At 33.9% G+C, this 22,247-nt stretch overlaps 2 protein-coding genes across 3 annotated transcripts; one reads left to right on the top strand and one right to left on the bottom strand.

Moving 5' to 3' along the window:
- Window positions 1–336: 336 nt before the first annotated feature.
- Vps8 (vacuolar protein sorting 8) lies at window positions 337–14,146 on the bottom strand. Of its 2 annotated transcripts, none has more exons than XM_065359388.1 (23): window positions 13,919–14,146; window positions 13,698–13,820; window positions 13,448–13,624; window positions 12,828–13,118; window positions 12,546–12,764; window positions 12,292–12,471; window positions 11,962–12,213; window positions 11,760–11,894; window positions 11,578–11,691; window positions 9,054–9,169; window positions 8,817–8,991; window positions 6,265–6,445; window positions 5,995–6,190; window positions 5,772–5,922; window positions 5,448–5,683; window positions 5,024–5,183; window positions 4,827–4,951; window positions 4,620–4,749; window positions 4,309–4,546; window positions 4,128–4,238; window positions 3,875–4,052; window positions 2,336–3,213; window positions 337–786 (listed from the first exon to the last, which is right to left on the bottom strand). In XM_065359388.1, exons 1-22 carry the CDS (start codon window positions 13,973–13,975, stop codon window positions 3,138–3,140), a joined length of 3,621 nt encoding a protein of 1,206 aa, XP_065215460.1. In that variant the 5' UTR covers window positions 13,976–14,146; the 3' UTR covers window positions 337–786; window positions 2,336–3,137. The 2 variants fall into 2 exon arrangements, with proteins under 2 accessions (XP_065215460.1, XP_065215461.1); XM_065359389.1 differs by having other exon boundaries at window positions 5,772–5,910; window positions 13,919–14,145.
- A 238-nt stretch (window positions 14,147–14,384) lies between these two features.
- On the top strand, window positions 14,385–20,704 carry Taf2 (TATA-box binding protein associated factor 2). Its single transcript, XM_065359387.1, has 19 exons — window positions 14,385–14,548; window positions 14,626–14,680; window positions 14,747–14,910; window positions 14,987–15,206; window positions 15,273–15,511; window positions 15,582–15,803; window positions 15,877–16,090; window positions 16,158–16,394; window positions 16,468–16,676; window positions 16,749–16,988; window positions 17,063–17,315; window positions 17,389–17,529; window positions 17,610–17,803; window positions 17,911–18,122; window positions 18,213–18,444; window positions 18,529–18,667; window positions 18,756–18,947; window positions 19,021–19,296; window positions 19,848–20,704. Exons 1-19 carry the CDS (start codon window positions 14,505–14,507, stop codon window positions 20,016–20,018), a joined length of 3,654 nt encoding a protein of 1,217 aa, XP_065215459.1. The 5' UTR covers window positions 14,385–14,504; the 3' UTR covers window positions 20,019–20,704.
- The last annotated feature ends 1,543 nt before the right edge of the window (window positions 20,705–22,247 follow it).

Genomic DNA, 22,247 nt, shown 5'->3' with positions numbered 1-22,247 from the left:
GGATATTAGTCTCTGTTTAGTTTTTACCAACACAATGATTTCTTTGCTCCAAAATCAGATTTTGAATAAACATTAGGTAGGTAATTAGGTATTATCTACCTAAATAGCTGATTTTCAGCACAACCCCCTTCCCCTCCCCTCATGATGGAAGCCATACTTCATTATTCAACGTTTCCAGTGCAATTTTCATTTTAAAAATCCGCTTTGATAAGAAATGGAGAGTCAGTCTAGGCTTCTAAAGCTATAGGCTAATTCTTGACGAAAATAAGCATTCGTAAGAACCGAAAGCAAATAAACTAGATAGAACTAATTTGAAGTACAAAAGAAAAAAATAAATTTACAAAAACACACAATTTTTTTAATTTTTGAGAAAGTATTACAAAATTAAAATCCCTAAACAGTACAAAACAAATGGTAAAAATTGAAATTATAATATAACCCACCACATTCCACAGTCATCGCCTGCTCCTCCATCAGCACCATCACAGCCACCTCCATCCCCACCATGATCTCCCCCATGATGTCCACCATCAGCACCGCAATCTGTATTATCAATTCGAGTGACAAAATCGGTATGGCCACCGTCGAGTTGATAAGTAACTGTATCAGTGGCACTAGGGCCGTATTGAGAAAGATTGCAACCGCATAAAAGAATGCAAATCATAGCAGGTAGAAATAACAACAATAGTAGAAGCACAAAAAGGACCCATAGGAAGGACATCATCGCAACGTTTGAAGGTCCAATCGGTTGTTAATTCTGCTTTGATGGTTTCATTTTTGGTTTGTCTGAAACAGATTGGTATCTAATATGAGTAATTTATTTTCAAGATTTCGAAAAAAATGTGAATCTTTTTTGTTGAGCCACATTTTGTTTCGTTTATTTTATTTTTTTTTTTAAATTCTCTTTCATTGTCCTTTTTTTAAAAACTTTAAATTTTAAGGTGATAAATTTTCAATAATTATTTTTTCGTTTTGAAAATTTTTCATACTTTATGTTGCTCATTTAGGTACCTACTCGTACTTTAAAACCCAATCAAGAAATATACATATTTTTTTACAAATTTATAATACCTAGGTACCTAATTTGAATTTTAAAAAGTACGACACTATAATGCTTCATCAAATAGACGCCGATCGTCTTAAAATGAATAAATTGCTTGTAATTGGTGTTGAAGAATTGACGAATAAATTTATATTTTCAACATCATCAAAGGTATAATTTTGTACGTAGGTGGAATTAATAAGCTCTGTAAAAAATTGTTTTTTCGAAGTTAAGGTGGTACTTAATTCACAACGTTCAATTCAAAATGCTTCATCTCTTATCGATTTTCTTATATCTTTCAAAGAAAATATAAAACTTCAAGGGATAAACAAACGTTCGATTTAATACACTTTTTATCAATCCACGCCCTAACAGCCTTCAGTCGCATTTTTCTAAAAAAAATCTCGGCTATTTTATTTATTTTGACATCAAAATAATAATTCTAATGGTAAATAAATAAATTCGACTAGTCACTAATAATTTTAAATTTATAGGTTTTCGAAATATATCAACATTTTTTTCCTATTTTAGGAGTTTGGTGTAAAAATAATTAAGACGTTACATAGTCCAATTTTTCGAAAAACAGCGGTCTCGTGCTGTTAGACGTTAATATTAAATCTGACTTGCGGGTGAGGTAGGGGCAGAGCCGCTTTAATATGTTCACGAGAACGATTTCACAATAAGCTGAATTTCAGCATTACCTAACCGGACAGTGTGAGCACTGAACACTATACAAATTGTACTCAAAATTTAAATCAATTTGAAATGGCAAACCGCGACTTAATTAAATATTGAATATTTTTTTTCAAATCTTTAGGAAAAAATTCGATAACCAAATGAAAAAAAAACTCACGATAGTTTTCAAATTCAAGATTCAAATTCAAGATTCAAATTCAACAGTCACCGAATCTTTCATGGGTGTATCTAATTGTAAGTCTGACGCTGTATTACGCACTCTGTACTTATCGCTTAATGTAGCACTTACTCATGCATGCCTTTTAAACACAACTTTTCAAACAAAAAAATCTTAGGTATAATAAAGCTTTGTTATTCGCAAAAATCTTCTAGCCACACAAAATAAACGTACAAACAATTAGATCAATGAAATCTATCGTCTCGTAAAATAAGACGCATTTTCCTCCTACAGCCCGAAAACTTTCTTTCTTAGTGTGTTACTATCGAATAATTCGCGAGTAACAATAGTACGATGAAATATCTTAATTTCTTCGTTAATTTCCACACAAACAAGCTACCTATTACAATGTAAACCTAAATCAAGTTTTTTTCACATACCTATTGAAATTATTCAGCAGTAAACATTTCTAAAAAATACTGTGATTCAAAATGACAGCTAAAAGGCTTCCACATGACGTAATAGAAACGTACGAAATGCGACAGACTGCGAGAAAATTTGGTAAACGCGCATGCGTGTTGAAAACACCTGCAAAAATCAGCTGTTGTAGCAGATTTTAGAAGAAGTTTTCCATCATACCCATCACGTATCAAGTTTCGATATTTTCATTCATAGGATAAGGTGGTCTAAATAATTGGAAGGATGAAAAAATTCCTAATTTTTTTTTCCTTCGAAACCCTAAACAATAAAGCAATATATTATATTACATCGGATCTGTTCGAGATAAAATAATACCACAAATGAAAATGAAAATCAACCTATAAATAAACAACAAAACTATAACGAGTTTATTATTTTTCATCTTTGATGATAAATACGATCAATAAATAAATACGTAATGGAATAATGTGATAATACTATGAAAGTTTTCGAAAATTGATGCTACATACAAAATATGGTATGTACTAGTAATCGTAATTAATTAATGTAATGAAATAACGCAAATATTATAACCATGATGTTGTAAAAAATAATTCATGCATAAAGAGGTAAGTAAAATGTTCATCGAGATAAATCAAAAAAGCGTTTACTTAAACCATAGAACGTAATAAATGCGACGTTTCAGAATAGGTAGGTATTGCAATGTATACGTATACGATTTTACAATAAGTATATGTAGGTAGGTAGTTATGCACAGAGAAAAAAATACGAAAAAAATAAAATGAGATAAAGATGCGATTTTCATGAAGTAGACGAACACTGAGAACATTTTGTGTCTAGAGCTTCAGCACATTCAACATGATAACCGTGCCCACACCTGAAATATTGGAAAATAAAATTGTTACGATAGAAAAATGAAAACACTTCAACCAATTTGAACAACTTTCCAGAATATTGCAGTGAAATTTTAGGTAGGTATCTCTTAAATTCGGTTTCATTTTAAATGAAAATTGTAATCCACGTTGAAGGAACGTGTCAATATTCGTTTCATTGAATAAATTCGATTTAAAAAAATATAAATAGCCAGTTATTCTAAAGTCAGAAGCCAACGCAAAAAAAAATGAAAAAATATAAGTACCAACATTATCAATTTTGTGATGCAATAATGCATGTTTTTCTCAATTTTTTTTTCAATATTTATTATTTAGAACAAAACATAAAATATCAATAAAATCCTATAGATAGTAAAAAAAAAAAAAAAAAAAAAAAGATCAAAATATAATCAACAAGTGAGACTTCTCTCACCCTCCACACCACTCAAATCTTTCGTAATCTAGGCGAATCCTAATTCTTAAAAATTTTACAAAATTTTCAGTTGACCCTATTCCATATCAAATCAACTCATACCAAAAATAAAGAATTTTTTTCAAAGATTTCCCGATACCTTAAGTAATTATTGTTGTTTACACATTTTTTTCTTCAATTTTCCGAGTCTACGACTCATCATTGATTAAACAAACTGAACTAAAAAATCATACCTAAACAATAACAGTTGATTTTTGAAGGAATGTCTGCATGAGGTACAATAGTCAGGACTAGAAACTCCTTTTTTCGCGGCAGCCAAAGTACTGGCGAGTTGATTGTGTAAATCTGAATACACAGCTTTACTAACCGATTTCAACATGGAATGTTCATAAGCGCACTTATCAAATAAACCTGTAAACAAAATACACGATGAATTCCCTTTCTAATCGACCAAAATTAGAGTATTTATAATTCTTAAAAATTAACCCGTGATTAAATTCCTGTAATCGCCCAATGTTCCAGAATTATGCTGCAACAGGAGATGCAGTTCGGTGGCGAGATTCAAATCAGCACTACCCAAAACTCGTCTCAATAATTCTACAAGTATGAAAATAGAATTATTAGCTCGTTTTCTTCATTCTGTATCGCTTAACAGATTAATAAATACCTCGAGAATTCAAAGTAGACAAGCATTGTAATAATGGTAACCAGGTAGTTTTTGATTCTAGCACCGACGATCCTCTGTGCACCAGACTGACCAATTCTTCGGTGGCGTCTTCGATATCGATACTTTTACTAATAGATTCTTTGAGACGATCGAATAGTATATCAAAGGCAGCTTGATAATCGCCTCTGCGTTCGAGCAGAATTGCCATCACTCTGGATAATTTACGTTCTCTGGCTGCCTAAACATATCGAATAATTACGCGATAACTAAATGAGCATTATGAGTTACGTGAAGGAGAACAAATGACTCACTTTGAGAGCTGGTTCTAATTGGAGATTCTTGTGCGTTTGTACAAATCGTAGAATTTCAATCTCTTCGCAGTATTGGCACATTAACTGCATAAATAATGTAATTAAAGAGCTATCCAGTTCGGTACAAAACCTGTAGTGAATAAAACAAACCAACGAATAAATAAATTACATAAAATGAGAAATTTTATCAAAATATCGAATACTCACATAGCACCTTTGAGAAAATAATATTGCTGTTTCGATTTAATTTGATGAATAACATTTGGTATATCGTCTTGATAATATTTACCAAAAATGAAACCGGTCTTTTCGCTATTGATTTCCAATAAATTCTGTAACGAGGAAACAATTGTTCATTAATACACTTTTTTTCTCACTAATAAGGTAAAAGATGAATGACTTACGTCAAAATTTTCCATAACGTTCGCATGAAGCTCTTTTTTATTTGAAGTATGTTCTAGGTAATCGAATACCTGCAGTTTACGATGCGGATCAAGTAAGTAGCACCTTAGTACTTGGCCATATTCACCTTTCTGTGAGTGTATTTCGCTGCATACTCGATAACTAGAAATACGATACATGATATTACAAAAAATTGGAAAATTGGAAAACATCGCTTCAGTTCCTTGTCCAAAAAAAAAAAAAAAAAAAAAATAGGGAATAATTTTTCGAATCCCCATGAACAATGTAAGTACAAGAATTTTTATGAAAATGTAGCCATCCAAAATTTTCAACTTTATTACTACAAACAACTCATTAATTTGAAGTCATTAATTAAGAGTATATTAATTTCTCCAAGCTCCAATTTCTAAACACCCCATAACTTACAATTCAGCATTCCTCGCCATTGTTAACAACTGATCGACTTGAAAATGTTGAAAATCATCAGCCAGCATCAGATCTAGAAAAGCTTGTTGTCTTTCTTCGTGAGTATTGAGATCTTTATCGTTGACTAACATGTTTATCACTTTATCGTACATCGCAGGATCGATATTTATTTTACGAGATTTTTCCGCCGAGCTTTGCAGACAAAGAAACGTAAATATCCATCCTATTTCGGAAACCTTCGACAAAAAAATAAAAATCATTTTAATTATTTATTTTCAAGGCTCAAATGTAATCCCAAAATAAATCTGAATTTTATTTCATTACCTTGAAAGTAGTACTTTGAGAAATGACTAGAATAAGAATATCGACAATTCTTTGCTTCAACTGAGGCGAAAATTTATCATCGTTGAATGCCATCGCTAATACATTAAGGAACTCTTTGGTATCGAATTTTAACAATATCCTATAAGAACAACTATTCTCAAGAAAAGAAAATATCACAAAACTACTCAGGCAAATCCAACACCAAATTCTAACCACTTGTTACCTTAAATATGGGTAAATCTCTTCGTCGTCTTCGGCATTTACACTGTGCTGATTACAAAGACACTGAAATACTTGATTTCGCACACCTTCCACCAGAGATTCGTCGATATCTCCCGTTGGATATCCTCGTCCGCCGAAACAGCAACTAATATATACTAATAATTTATTACCGAGATCTCGAGCATAATGATTACGACCTGTGGTGAAAAAATTATCAAATGAATTATTTCATAATGAAAATTTTATTAAAAAAATTTTATGGATTATTTACCCGATATCATAGCCAAGTTCAATCTAGGAAGTAGTTCTTGCAAAGGACTTATATAATCTCGCATAGCTCTATTCCAAATTGATATCAAAGCACAGTGCATTGAGTGTTGTCTGCTCAACTGGAGAGCTTGCTGGATATCCAGGCATTCGATATTTACGTTCAATATGCTAAGTTCCAATTCCTACATAAAATAATGCCTAGATTATTTTCTGTTGGAAATTGAGGAAAACTGGCTAAAAACTTTCTAGAGGTTCGGGGTTCACGGCACCACTGTGTTCGAATTACACAAAATATTTCTCAATATTACCAACAAAAAAAAACTGAAAAATTGCTCCAAAAGTAAATGAAAACAATGACTCATGATTGCGGAAGAATGATAGAAAATTCACAGTATTTTCAAGTTTTCATCAAAATGGTGGGGGGGGGGAATTATTTCCAAAAAGGTATGATGTTAAGATTCCACTCCAAAAACCAGTTTGTTACAAAAAAAATAATAAAATATTTTCACAGCAAATTTTCAAATTTTTAAATGGTAGCTTTCAACTTTCATACTCATCCCTAAGTTGAACTCTCACTTTGACTTTGAAAGTTCAAAGTTGAGCTTTTTGAATTTTAATAAGTGATTTTGCTCAAGATTGTAATAAACCTTGTTAAATGAAAAAAAAAAATAAAAAAAATAAGTGATTTTAAATCTTCCATATTACTTCACGAAACCGGGTAAATAGATTTGCTGCAAGTTCAACCAATCTTGCCTCTTGATATACCTATGAACCTTAAAACTTGAGGAATCGCAAGCGTCTAAATTATCAGGTTCACCCCTCCCCCTCCCTCTACAACTTTCAGAAAGGTTCGGATGGGAATTTTGGCAACCACCAAAGACATTTTTAAAAAATCTGAGGGAAATCATTTGACCTGACTTTTCACGGTTTAGTTTCCAGTTTAAGTACATGAAAGAAAATTAAAGCCAACCTGGTGTTAATAGAATTGCATACTCGGTTCGCCGTAAATAATACATCATCGTTGTATTTACGGCAAACTGAGTAGGCAATTTTATAACCATATATTTTTTTATGCGATTTCTTGCAAAGCTGCCGAACTATATGAACGCTTGTAACTCTTGATTGGAGTAAATCTGGAAGAATCTGAAAAATTCAGAACTGAACTTTCTATGTGAGAGCTCAATTTTACATGACCAAGTGTCTTAACAAAATTTCAAAATGAAAAAAAACTTTAGCAAGACATGGAGGGAGAGAGGGAGGGAGGAGGGTGTCAAAAATACCCTTACCGTGTCAATTTTTCATGGGCAAAGCATTCTGCAAACACTTGATGATTTTTTTTGAAGGAAGTAGAGATGCCTAGATTTTACACCTAAATTTTTCATTTTTCTAGTGTTACGGTGGTGTCAATATTTGGGGGGGGGGGGGGCAAAATTGACAATAATTTTACCACCCAAATTTTTCGTTTTTCAAATTTTTCAACTTGCTTTGAGCATTTTTATGGAAATTTCTATCATACTTCTTCAAAGTAATTGTTCTAAAAAATGCAAATTAATTTATGGAAAATTAGGCAATTTGAAAAATAAAGCGAGGCATAAATTTTTTTTGAAAATACATCATACCTACTTTTTGAACGTTTCTTAAAAAAAAAAAACCCCTTTTTCTTCAAAAATGACTTACAACAAAAAAAGCGAATTAATGAGTTTTCTAAAAAATTTTGCATTTTTCCATTTGGCAAAGATTATTCCTAGGTACACACAACTTTCTCATCGGACAGGCAGGAAAAACAACATTTTTTCAAAATTCCACCAAACAGGGAAATAAGTTGAGTTTGAAGTCTGGTTGGAAAAAATGCAGGAAATTTTGATAAATTTGATAAAAAGCAGGACAACTGCAGACCCTGCATGATAAGAACTATTTAAAGTTACCATTCAAAAATTTTAAAAAGTTCCGATGAAAACCAAATTTTTACTCACCCTGTTTTCAACTACACAGTTACTTGATTTTCAGAAAAAAAAAAAAAAAAAAAAAAAAAAAGATTTCAACACCCCAAGCGGAAAGGGGGACTATCGAAATTCAAAATAATTTTTAAAATGATGAATTTCAAGGCATTGAATTCCGATATTGGTTTCTATCGCTTTAAATCCCTCACTGGAGCTGGAGCATTCAAACAAGTTCAAAATATTACAGGGGTATGAAATGGCAATGTGGCACAAAATTTGTAGGGTTTTGTAGGGCTCTAAGTTCAAATATTGGTTTATTTTCTGAAATAGATTCTTCAGTGGCTTTTCTACTCCTCCCCAAATATATTAATTTTTTTTTTAATTTAATTTTTCAGTATTCCTCCAGTCTCTGGTAACTTATGTTGAAATAAATGCCCAGTAAAAAGTTTGAAAATCAAAAATACGTAATTTTCAAATTGCACCATTTCTGCTGACCGATCATTGGCCTCTCCTCAAACAAAAAAAAATATTGGCAAATTGGCAATCAGTCGGTAATTTTCTACGCAATCTGACCTGAAATGATTTTAAATCCAAGTGTGTATTGTCACGTTACCTTGTGCATTTGCATATCAGCCAAATGAGCGACCAACTGTTGCATAATAATGGGTGGAATATCGTTCAGTTTCTCTTCGCATATCACAGAACTTAAACCCAACAAGAAGATATCTCGACAAATGGTATCGTCGTTATATTCGAACCCTTCCCACATTCGTTGGTAAAGTAATTGCCTAGAATAAATACAAAATTACGTTCTGTTCGAGGAAACTGTACACAACAGTCATGAATTTACTTTTGGTCTAGTACGAGAGCCATATTGATAATCGTATTGATAGAGCTGGTAATCGGTACAGTTGTGGTACCACCATTGAGCACCAAATCGATGTACGTGACTAAAATATCAATAACCTGTAACAGAAGAAAAACATGAGGGTTCAGTTTTGGAAATAAAATAGCTATCATAGCAATATAAAAATAATCACGATCGAGCCGCATTATACCTTCGACCAGGCCCGCGTGAACTACCGTAAAAAATGTCGAAAGAAAAGAAACGAGACACGAGTACCCAGCGGCACATCGACAATAAATCGAAACCAGATACACGCAGGACGAAAAAACTTCCTCGAAATTTATCACGTCTAACGAGACCGTTTCGTAAAGCGCTACGTCCGCGTCTGGACGAATGCCAAGATCGACAAAAAGCTTTGCAAAAACGTCGACAAGCTTTTCTCAATAAAGTACAAGCTCGAAGGCCCGGTATACGTGAGATCGACGACTTGAAACGACTCGCTTTAGATGACCGATTCAGACAAGATCACGATGACGACATGGATATGGATCAGATGGACTACGAAAAGATTAAAAACCAGCTGGAAATGATGCAAAAAAAGAATAAAAAGCTCGAAGAGGAGAAACAATCGCTGAAACACGATAAAGACCAAACGATTAAAACCATCGAAAGTTTGCTATCGCAAAATCGCGACCTTACCTCGGAAAACGCCAATTTACGCGATCGTCAACGCAAAGATGCCCGTACCATCGAAAGTCTGCGTAAATCGGTACATCTCTTAGAATCGCGTATGCAGAAAATCAAAGACGAAAATAAAATCCTCAACGAAGCCAATCTGAAAACGCTGAAAGAACTGCAGAGCATGAATATCGAGAAAAAAGAACTCAACAAGTCGTTCAAAGGCCAACACGAAGAAATCAACAAGTTGATGCAGGATAAAGAAAAAGATTCCAGTAAGCTGCAAACGCTCGAGAATCGTTATACGAAATTGAAAACCGCCTTCGTTGATCAAAGTAAGACAATCGATAATCTCAAGATGGAGATTAATAGATACAAACAGACTATCATCGATTTAAAAGATGAAATCGAAGGTCTCAAAAATGGTAACGAAAGCGTTAAGATCAGCAAAGCTGATAGTTCGAAACTTAACAAAAGCAGCGTTTCGTCCGCTTCCGAGAAGTCAACATCTCGTAAAAAGCGTTAAACCGGTTCGTATTAAAGCGATAATTTTTCTCGTTTTGGTTTCTTTACCATTATCGTAATTTGTTTACAATTATAAAGCTTTACATGTGAAATAAAAATCCATCTGCGTGGTAATTAAATTAGGTTTTTTTTTACAAAAGGCAACAATGTGATGAAAAATTTTTAATACGATCTATTGGAACTTCTTTCAAAATTATTAAATCATCTCAAATAAATATCTTAGTCAACAAGATCGCTTTGAGAGCTACAAAATTACTCATATTGATTGCAATTTACCAAAAATTGGAGAATTTTCAGCGAAATTGACAAGAGAACCTCTCGAGGAAAGAAAAAGCACGGTCTAAAACCTCAAAAGCAAAATTTCAGGTGCCTAAACCGGTATTTTGATTTTTTGGTAAATTTTTGATGATTCAAAAAAACATAATGGAAATTAGTTCTAAAACTACAAATAATATCAATTTTTCCCGGACCGAATTTCACTATTTCTAGTAATTGTAGAGCCCCCAGCACGATTTTCAATTTTTCCAGAATTTTAATGCATGGTCAAAAAACGCACTTGAGGTGTATACGCCCGGACATTAGAATAGGTAATTATGTAGACAAACGTCATCTGGAGAAATTGAAAATCACACTGGAGGCTCCAAAATGATCGGAAATTGTGAAATTCGGTTCAGGAGAGCTTATATTAGTTTCAGGACTAATTTGCTATTATTTTTAATAAATGAATATTTTATATATTTAAAAAAATACAAAGATCGACAAAAATAAATCAATTTTCAATTTTTTTAAATTTTCAATAATTCTCCAAAAATTGAAAATATTATTTGGGCAGCTAAAATTTTGATTTAAGTAGGAGTTTCAGACCATATGTTACCAAAAATTACGATCCTCTTTAAATTGAAAGCGAATGCCTAAGAAAGTTTTTTTGTGAGCAAAACTTCATTAAAAATTTGTCAAGTTCCAATTATTGGCTAAAAATTGATGAAACATCCAAATGACTACTACGAGTATATAGGCAGGTACAGTCAAAAGCGAAATACGACTACAAGAATGTATTTGGTAATCGTGCACAAAAAGTCGACACGAAATTTAGAAGAGAGATGAAAAATGAATTTAATGCTTATTCATCATCTCATATATCCCCACACATTTAAATTTCCTCGTTTTCCTCGTTTTCCTCGTTCACTTCTGGATATACAAGGAAAACCCTGCGTTGAATACTCGTAAGATGCGATAAATTGCTTAGCAACCCGGTAACGAAATTGCGGTTAAAATACCAAGCTTCGAAAAGTATAATAAAGATATTGTATTAAAACCGGGTTACCTTGTTTTTTACCAGATTGTAACGTTGATGGTGAGGTCCTCGAAGGCCTAGAATGATTTTACCTCGTTCTTCGAGGAATTCAATTCCTAATCTCAGAGCACATTCGAATCGTCCCTGAAAATTTAAAACATGATTTTGTAAAACGATAATAAATTCTTTGAGAGCAATAAAATCTTTATTACTTTATCAACAAGCGAATCCAATCGTTCAATCCAGCTTCGAATACTAACAACGTGACATGATTTTAATCCTAAGAATAGTACTTGATTCCCGTAACTTTGTACTGTATTGTAACAAGCTCTTTCTCCAGCTAACGCCTGGTAAATATATAAACAATCAGTACCTGCCAAAATCGTACAAAATTATAAATCGTTCAAAAATTACCATAGCTTTGCTGACATTTCCTCCAGTCGAAAGCCCCTTGAAATGACTCGAATTATACACGAGTCCTACGGTGGATAAGTCTATTTTTTCTAGTTCTTGTTTTGTGCGAACATCAACCAAATGAAGTTGCTCCTTCGTATCTAATGCTGCTATGGTTCTAGTATTCAGCCAATTACACGTAAGTAGGGAATAATCCAAGTCTAATTTTTGCAACGCTGTACATCTTAATTTATTATTTTTATTTATATTCACCTGTAATAAATATCGAGGGTTAATTTAAATTGAAGAAAATAAAAACAAATGATACTAAATAGGTACCAATTTGCTTACTTGATAAAAATAAATACTGCGATCTCTAGCGAAAGCTAATACTGGATCCATTATTCGAGAATTTTCTGATAACTGAATTACTACAAATTGCCACGATAAAAATGGTAACGAACAAGGGTCGGCTTTAACGGTATGAGTAAGCAAGACTTTCATTACAGGTCTTATACTGACCACAATCAACTATAAAAATTAAACGTAGGAGTTTAGAGAAAACAAAACTATTATTAATAGACGTATCGAGTCGAAATAAATACCTTGGTAAGAGTAGCCATAGCTACCAATACACTTCCTCGCAAAGGATGTGAATTAAGATGATGAAGTAATAAAGGTTCTATACAACAGACTTCACCTCTACTTCCCGAGAAAATGCATTTAGAGTCGACTCCTCTTACACCGAGCATTCTTTTAAAATTCAATTCAAAAACTGATCCTCCACTATCGCTACATAATGCCAACGTAGGTACGTCTGTAAACTAAGGGAAAGATTTATTACAAAATCAGTATCGAATCCGGGTCATAAGATCTGAAATTCAAACCTTGACATGAAGTACGGCAGTGGATGGAGTATGTACATCATTCATAGTCCTTAATACTTTGCCATCGGTAACATCAAACATTAATATGGTTCCACAAGCGTATCCAGCTAAAAGCCTTGTACAATCACCGTTGAAATTTAGCGCAGAAACAGAACTTTGTTCGATATCCATTTCATGGCACCATCTCAATGTTTGCATAGCATCGAATACTAACACTAAGCCATACGATGTTCCGATCGCGATTATGGTTGATACACACATTACCGAAGGATGACCAGCATTGATACGTTCCTATGAAAAGAAAAATTCATTAAAGAAATCTCACCTAGATTAAAACGTCGGCTAAGTGCGGAAAGGTGCCTCGTGAAATTCGTTACTTGATACCTGTGTAAAACTGCCTTTCCACACTGAGCGCCATCTATCAGTCCAAGTTCAAATCTAAAGGCATCTTAGGTGATGGGAAGGGTGCCTTGAGGTAACATAACTTTTGGTTTGAACATTTGGACTGATAGATGGTGCTCAGAGTGGAAAGACCGTTTTACACAGGTGTCAAGTAACGAATTTCACGAGGCACCTTTCCGCACTAAGCCGACGAAAATCAAAGGAGATTTTTAACTTACACTGGCAGAACGTAATTGTGCTGAGATGGTTTTCATGGTGGAATGCCTAAGGATGTTCCCAGGATCATATTTGTATTGTGAAATAGACAGTGCTGGGGATAAACTCTGATTACTTCTGTATAATCCGAAGCTTCCTACAGATAGATTATCTTCACTTTCTTCGAAATTATTTCTAACCTGTTTAGAAAATACGACAGTAAGTACGGTTCACTAATTATTTTCAAGATCACATTGATCGTCCTTCAAGTACTTGAATTGGTAATAACTGGGCTAGCTCATCTTCACTTAACAAAGAAGATTCATCTTCGTTTAGGATACTTTCTAACGTAGGTGTTTCATCGACAGCCGGTAAATGGTATTCTTCATCGTTTAACTGAGTGACAAAAAGGGTACCGCGTTGGAAATGAGGACAAATGAATTATTTGATCATAGATAAGTACATTAAAATAAATGCAATTTCAAAAACTTTACCTCTGATAGAGTGAGACTCAAAGTATCACTCCGGAAATCGAAGCTGTTCGTCTCCATGGATTCGGTGTTTCGATGTCACAAGCACAAGATGAAAATCCAGTTCAAGTGTTTTTTTCAGAGTGATTGTCTTCATTTGTCATCATGATTTCTAAAGCTTCATTGAATAAAATTTCACGAAGGAAGGATTGTAAAATTTCATTATCATTTTCTCCAGTTTCATTTTCTTATCATTTTCATCTTCCGCTTTCCGCATCCACCCATCAAAATCAGGCCATTTTCAGTATTAGTAGTACCGAATACATTCGGAAAAAGCGCTATAATGAACCGGAAGTGGAAAAAATTTCCAGGTTGAAATGCAGAATTTAGGTGGTTGTAAACATCGAGTTGTTGATTTTTGAATTATCAGTTGAAAGAAAATCTCCTGTCTCAATTTCTTCTTCTCTACTTCACCAGAAAATGAATTATATTTATAAACCAAGAATCTAGCTAGTTGAAATTGAAAAACGTATCATTAGTTATTATTACCTCATATTTGAATGGAAAATGCTTGTATTTTAGCAATGTTATCGTAGTCTAACGCAGAAACATGAAGAAAGATAAAATCCCTGAAGTACCTCGAAGTTATAAACTGTGAGTTGTATAAAATGTACAAAAATGTTTTTCCCCTTGATCGATTAAATTATTACACCATCATTCATTTGTTACAGATCACATCAAGTTGTTAGTTTGACAGGGATAAGCTTTCAACGCAAAAGTATCATCGTAAGTAAACACATTCAATAATTTTGTCGTGTGTTAGATTCAGTATTAATGTGCATCTTGTCTTAGGGACTGGTTAAACTGACATTCCTTGCTCTTCGAGATAGTATAAGGTACGTGAAAGTCAACGCGAAACAATGCCGTATCTATCGAGTACTTTTAAATGACGAGCTCGAGGTACCGTTTCAATATTTTGATCCTCTACTAGAGATATACCAAGAAAACGAACACGAGTAAGTAAATCCGGTCAATTTTCTCTCAATTACTGTCATGAAATACCTACTCAAAAATGGTTTATTGTTATCGTAGACGTTCATTGGATAAATTCTCTTCTGCTCATTTAACTGCGACTCAATCTGTTGATCCGGATAACGATGCCGGCGAATTGATTATTACCGTGCCACCTACAGCTCTTGGCACTTTAATCAATGTTGATCAATTTTTCGACGTTAGTATCGAGTATTCTATCGAAGAACCTTACGGTGGCGTTCATTTCGTTATACCAGAATGCGAAGGAACATTGGCTGAAGTAAATTATTCACTTTATAATTTTATTGTCATCTTTCGATGGTTAATTTTCTGATTAATTCAACAGAAAGGAGCTCATATGTATACGAATTGCTACGAAAACTCATCCAGGCTATGGTTCCCATGCATTGATAGTTTTGCTGAACCGTGTACGTGGGAGTTGGAATTCACTGTTGATGATAATATGACCGCAGTATCATGTGGAGATCTCGTAGAAGTCGTTTATACCCCGGATATGAGAAGGAAAACGTTTTACTATACATTGAACATGCCTGCTTCTGCTCCAACTATTGCATTATGTGTAGGGTAAGAAAAATTTAACGATGAATTATTCTTTATTGGATTCAATTCATTATTTGTGATATTTTCCCACTAGGCCATTCGAAGTGTTTGTCGATCCTTCGATGCACGAGGTAACTCATTTTTGTTTACCCGGTTTGATGGATAATTTGAAAAATTCCGTACGAAGTGTTCACGAAGCTTTCGAGTTTTATGAAGAAACACTTTCTAATCGATACCCGTACACTTGCTATAAGCAAGTTTTCGTTGATGAAACCACCGAAGATGTTTCAGCTTACGCTTCGTTGAGCATCTTGAGGTATTTATATTTTTCCATTATCAATTAATTTCATATTAGTTCTACTATACAGCGTGTTTCTGTTCGATTGCAGTATAAATTTACTCCATCCTAGTCAAATTATCGACCAAGTTTACATTTCGAGAAAAGCGATGGCGTTGGCAATTGCTGAGCAATTTTTTGGCTGTTTTATTTCTCGGCAAAGTTGGTCCGATTGGTGGCTAACGAACGGTATATCGACGTACTTAGGGAGTTTATTTGCCAAAAAGTGTTTCGGGCTTAATGCTTACCGAGAATGGATACAAAATGTAAGTGATTCCGAAAAAAAAAATATTTTTTTTGACGTGAGTTAAGAAAAACGTGTTTTTTTTCAAGGAACTAAACGAAGTTATGCAGTACGAAGATACTCACGGAGGTATTGTAATGGATCCGAGTCAGTCTTCCGGTAGTCATCATTCGTCGTCTAGTAATAAACCCAATCATCATAATTTTCATTTCCCGCTGCAAAATATCCATACAATTTCACCTAAATATTTATACATGATGAGAAAAAAAGCTCATCTTATAATTCGCATGCTGGAGAATCGAATAGGTTACGAAATGTTGTTGCAAGTACGTATCAGAAGTGAAATATGATTGAAAAAACTCGAAAAAGTAATACATTGCGTTCATTACGTTTGATTAGGTTTTCAATAAACAATTATCTTTGGCTTCGAATGCAGCTCAGACTAAAATAAATGGTGGCCTGTGGTCTCATATGTTGATCAGTACTAATGTATTTAACAAAGCTATTTTCACTGTGACTGGTAAAGATATGTCCGTGTTTGTCGATCAATGGGTTAGAACCGGAGGTCACGCCAAGTTTCATTTGAGCTGCATGTTTAACAGAAAAAGGTAAATTGATCGTGATAATTATTTACGCTGATTTCATTGAGTGATCTCCAATATTACATGTTATATTTTCAGAAATACTTTGGAAATCGAAATTAGACAAGATAAAACGCATCAGAGAGGTGTTCATAAATACGTAGGACCTTTATGTATTCTAGTCCAAGAACTAGATGGTACTTTCAGACATCCTATCATGGTGGAAAGTACGGTTTGCAAACATGATATCACTTGTCATTCGAAAAGTAGGCGAAACAAAAAGAAAAAAATTCCACTATGTACCGGTGAAGAAGTCGATATGGATTTGAGTATTATGGAGTAAGTGAAATCATCTCATCAAAGAATCCATCCATAATCATCACAATAATACTTAACGACGGTTAATTTTGCAGTTCCGATTCTCCAGTGCTGTGGGTGAGATTGGATCCAGATATTACCTTACTTCGTGAAATCACTATAGAGCAACCAGATTACCAATGGCAATATCAGCTGAAACATGAACGCGATGTAACTGCGCAGTTCGAAGCTATTGTTGCCTTAGAAAGGTTCTCAACTCCAGCTACTAGATCTGCCCTGACTGAAACCATAGAAAACGAAAATATCTACGTTAATGTCAGGTGTAAAGCTACTCATTGTTTGACAAAGGTAATAAAAGTAAATCTACGGAGATTTTTACAAATCTGATTGAGAAATTTATAACATTGTGGTGTTTTTGAAGGTAGCGAATGCGATGGTTACTAATTGGCTGGGACCTCCTGCGATGCTGGCTATTTTTAGAAAACTATATGGATCCTTTTCATGCCCTCATATCATCAAGCAAAATAATTTTAGTAATTTGCAACATTATTTTTTACAAAAGGTAGGTATTTATTTATTAGATTTATTGAGCAATTTTACAGACTAGACGGTTGATTTTTTTCATTTTTCGAATTGTTTTAGACCATTCCTGCTGCAATGGCCGGTTTGAGAAACGCTCACGGTTTATGCCCGCCAGAAGTTCTACGATTCTTATTGGATTTATTCAAATATAACGATAACAGCAAGAATAGGTTTTCCGATAATTACTACAGAGCAGCGTTGATCGATGCATTGAGCGCTACAGTGACTCCTGTGATCACCATTGTGCATCAAGGGTTAGTTGAAAGATAACAAATTAACAAAATAAGCCTTGAATTTTATTCTTCAGCCTCGTAGTAAAATAGTATTCCATATCAAAATTAATAATTTTTTTCTCTCGTAGAAATAACATAACAGCTGATTCGTTATCAGCAGACTCGAAACTGGTACTGGAGGAAGTAACAAGATGTTTGAACTTGGAAAAATTGCTACCGTCTTATAAATTAACGGTGACTGTATCGTGCCTTAAAGCGATTAGAACCTTGCAAAAGTTTGGACACTTGCCCAATAACCCGACGGTATTTAGATCATACGCGGCGTACGGAAATTTCATCGGTACGACGAATAATAGCTTGAAATATTCTAAACGTTTTTGGCTGTCTATTGGCTGTGGTAAATTACGTTTGCTTTATCTTGTTAAAATAGACGTACGATTGTGCGCATTCGAAGCGCTGGTTGATTTCACCCGATTGGACGGTCGATGGCCCGATCTGGAATTTTTACTCGATATCATGACCCATGATCCTGATCCTGGTGCGAGACACGCGTTAATCAGGATGTTATGCGAAAATCCACCTTTCCAAAGGAACGTTTCGTCGCCGGAAAGACATCGATTGGATAAAGAAGACTTAGTACATAAACTTTGGTTAACGTTTAAGTAAGCTCACAAGTACCCTACAGAAGAATTATCTTTTGAAAACCGGTAACGATTTACTAAACTATTATTTCGATTCATACGCAGTGGTTCAATGTCGCACGATTCCAAAATGAGATGCAGCGTTGCAGATTTGTACTTCACTCTGTACGGTCGTCGTCAGCCTACTTGTTTACCCACTTCAGACGCAGTTTCCTCTTTGTATAAACCCCAAAGAGAAACAGATGTGAGTAACTGAATCATTATCGGATATCATTTATTTACGAACTTGCAATAATAATATTTGAGACAAAATTGGTCATTTCGAATTTTAGGGTTCGAAATCAGACGTACCATCTTCAGACCACGTAGATTACGTCGATAGTGATCCTTTAGCCCATGGTATAAAACGGCGAATGTCTTCGTCAGATGAACGTGAATCCGACGTGATGGCCAGCGATGAATTAGGCGTTGTCACAGTCGAAGTGGTAGCCGGAGGCGAAGATTTGAATAAGAAAACAGTAAAAGTGAGTAAGATGTTATCCATCGTTATTCATTACGTTACGAGCATTCCTCTAAATGTGGCGGAATGTTTTACAGATGGAGATTGAAAACGACCCATTGGCGGATACGTCTACTCAGAGTGAAGTTCCTAAGAAGGATAACGACTTGGAAATAGTCTTGGACACCAGACCGTCCGAAGGGCTATTACAATCAGCCGAATTTGAGAGTGTATTTATCAAAGCTGAACCAAACGAACCGAATTCTTCGGCTACTCCATCGACTAGTGAGAAAAGTTCATCGAAACATCATCATCATCATCACCACCACCATCACCATCATCATCATAAAAATAGCAGCAATGATCAGTCTAAAGTATGTTGGATTTCTTACTACGCTTCTCCAGCGATAGCATAATGAAACTAGGAAAACCACATTCAATGCTAATAAAAATCAGCCACGAAGTCCTTAGAAAATATTGGCCGTTTTTTAAAAAAAGAAAAAAGGTTTTGGATTTGAACGTTAAAGATTTTAGAAACCATGTAAAGAAAAATGAGTGATTAGGAGTAATAATATAAATAAGATGAAGGGTCATCAGGTCATCATAAAGATTTAGATGGAGTTGTTTTTAAACTACAATCCTGAAATTTTCAATTTTGATGATAGGAAAGTTGTCAAAGACAGTTTTTTATTTGCTTTGATCATTTATACACGAATTTGGTCTTTTGAAAGCATTTCCCAATCGCTACTCTTTGAAATATTCAGATTATGTGACCACACCTACTCCTGATAATTGTTACAAGTAGGGCTACATATTCTTTTTGCAAATATTTCCCCAAATATGTACATCTTTCTTCTCTTCAACAAAATTACCAAACTGGGTACCAATATTCGAACCTAAACAATGAAAAATTTTCTCATTACAGCTCAAAAAGAAGAAAAAAGACAAGAAGAAGCACAAACACAAACATAAACATAAACACGATCATCATCATGATAAAGATAAGAAAGATCCCGCCAAAGACGTTTCTAAAATTAAAGTCAAAGGAGAATCTCTCAGTTCGAGATCGTCGAGTCAAAGCGAAGATGAAATTTAATATTTCATAGTGAACTCATCGAAGGCAAAATATGCTGTACAACTGAACGAGAAGAAGAATTAGTTAATTATTCGATATCGCCTGCACGAGAATCGTGTCGCGGCGAAAGTTAATTTGCGCGATTAAGTAACATAATAATTATTATGGTTTTTTGGCAACAATGAACGGATGAACGAGTAATTTGGCAAATAGAAAAGGTTCGTCTTTTTCTAACATATTTTCTTCTGACCGAATGAACGAAAAAAATAAAACAAGTCTGTAATAAAACTGTCCTCGTTTAAGAGAAAGTTTCTTCAAAATAAGAAAAACTACCTAACGATAATTATTCGAGTTATTTATCGCGATGTAGGCGGTACAATACGATAAATCGGAAATTTTTTTCACAACTTGTACAAATTAAGAATTTTTTTGTTGTAAATACGGTCATCACCGTTGAAAATTTTTCTATCGGATTTGTTTTTTCATTTTTATTACCCGTGGTTATTTATTATTCATCTTCGTGAATTGTGATCATTTTTTTATTACTGTTTTATTTGAAGGGGCGTTATGTATTTCAAGATTGTTGCATTATTTGCTCTTTATTACATAAACATACATATATTGTGAGATTATTGTAGTTTGGAGTAATCTGTACTCATCGAAAATTTTTCGATTTTTATTCACGAATAAAAGTTCAAATGTTTTCATCAATGTTTTTGTTATTATAGACTGTTGATCGTAGTATTCTTTAATACCCAAGTATATGTTGAATTATTTCCTCGGGGACGAAGTTTCTTTCAACCCCTTGACAAAAAACGAAAAAAATGATTTAAAGGCAACCAGACAATCTAAACACGATCACATTACGAAAAGGATCCAAACAAGTGTTTTTAATGTATTGAAAAACAGATCAAAGATCGTTTGAACATGCAGCCAACGTACGCATAACGCCATTTGGCAACCCAGCATCAGCTTAAAAGTATAACAATAGCATAATTAACTGTGAAGGTACACCAAGAATAGGCAACTATTGTCCTATGATGCCAAATTAAGAATGCGAATTTGAACTATAAGAGAGAAATTTTTTGCAAGGATGTTTGGTTTAATACGTTTTTAATTGGTTGTATAGAGTAGAATGTCTCGACATTCGTCAAGCAGAGAAAAAATTTGCATTTTGAATAGTTATGCCTAAAAGGAATTCAAATCCGTCAAAGGTAGCTTAATGATTAGTTCCAAAGCATTTGTTTGAAAATATGGTGTCACGGAAAAGCTACATTTTAAATGATACATAGATCTACGTCTGTGTTGCCAATTTTTCTGTAGCGGTGAAAACCATACAAATGTAAGCCAATAATTTAAGTGAGTGCATAGAAAGTGAAGTACATATACAAGGCTGGCTCCTGTTGGGCGACAATGATTGCATTGTTCTATTTTACAAGAATGCAATGTTACCTACGCGCACCTTAAATATCAAATTCTCAACAAGTTTTTCATTGCACCATTACGATAAATTTTCATTTTCGATCGTTTTTCACAAATTTTGTGATTTTTAGAAAGAAATATTTTTTTTATCAGTCTTCGCCTCTTCGGCTTTTAATAAAGTTTTGTTAAAATTAAAAAATTCACAAAGTCCATAGTTGAGCAATCCTTACTTTAGTTTTTAATTTTATTGAATAAGTATTTGAAAAATTCCAAAATTTCGTGTTTTTTTTTCTTTTTCAATGCCTAAGTTTCATAACCGGAAGGAGGTGTCATTTTATTTCAAAAAAGAAAAAAAAATGGAAAAAATTTAAAAAACAGAAATTATAGCTGAAATATGTAGGTACTTAGGTAGGTATACTTACTTACATTATCAATCAAACAAAATAATATCTTGCTCGCATTTCGAGGATTTTTAAAAATACCTAATTACAACGAATCATCCATAAATATTTTTAACAAAAAAAATACGATTTTAAACAGTACAGATATCCTAACCCCCCCCCCCCCCATTCTTGAACGACTTTTTTTCTTTTTTGAAATTCAAGAAGTGAACACTTACACCACAGCCCAAAATCCTGGAAGCTTAATCTCACTTTTCAAATATCAGAAATCGACTCTTACATTCCAGTGTTCAAAAATAAGGTCACTTTGAGATCTTAAAACCTCAAAAATCAAAAATTTCATTGAGTCTTTCTCTCTCAATTTTCAACAATTTAAATTTAGCTCGCAAGAAGTATCAAACGTTGATCTAATTATGTACATACTTGG

The sequence above is a fragment of the Planococcus citri genome, chromosome 3, assembly GCF_950023065.1.
Source record: "Planococcus citri chromosome 3, ihPlaCitr1.1, whole genome shotgun sequence".
In the NCBI taxonomy this organism is placed as follows: Eukaryota; Metazoa; Arthropoda; class Insecta; order Hemiptera; family Pseudococcidae; genus Planococcus; species Planococcus citri.
This window is presented reverse-complemented; position numbering and strand designations above follow the sequence as displayed.

Excerpts from the sequence above, each read along its gene's own strand:
- Taf2 (XM_065359387.1), top strand. The coding sequence starts at position 14,505 with ATGAAGAAAGATAAAATCCCTGAAGTACCTCGAAGTTATAAACT. Across the intron at positions 16,091-16,157 it reads ACCGAGAATGGATACAAAAT|GAACTAAACGAAGTTATGCA; the intron begins GTAAGTGATTCC and ends TTTTTTTTCAAG. Across the intron at positions 18,948-19,020 it reads TGAATAAGAAAACAGTAAAA|ATGGAGATTGAAAACGACCC; the intron begins GTGAGTAAGATG and ends AATGTTTTACAG.
- Vps8 (XM_065359388.1), bottom strand. The coding sequence starts at position 13,975 with ATGGAGACGAACAGCTTCGATTTCCGGAGTGATACTTTGAGTCTCACT. Across the intron at positions 13,821-13,918 it reads TGAGTCTCACTCTATCAGAG|TTAAACGATGAAGAATACCA; the intron begins GTAAAGTTTTTG and ends TTTGTCACTCAG. Across the intron at positions 4,239-4,308 it reads GTCTACTTTGAATTCTCGAG|AATTATTGAGACGAGTTTTG; the intron begins GTATTTATTAAT and ends TCATACTTGTAG.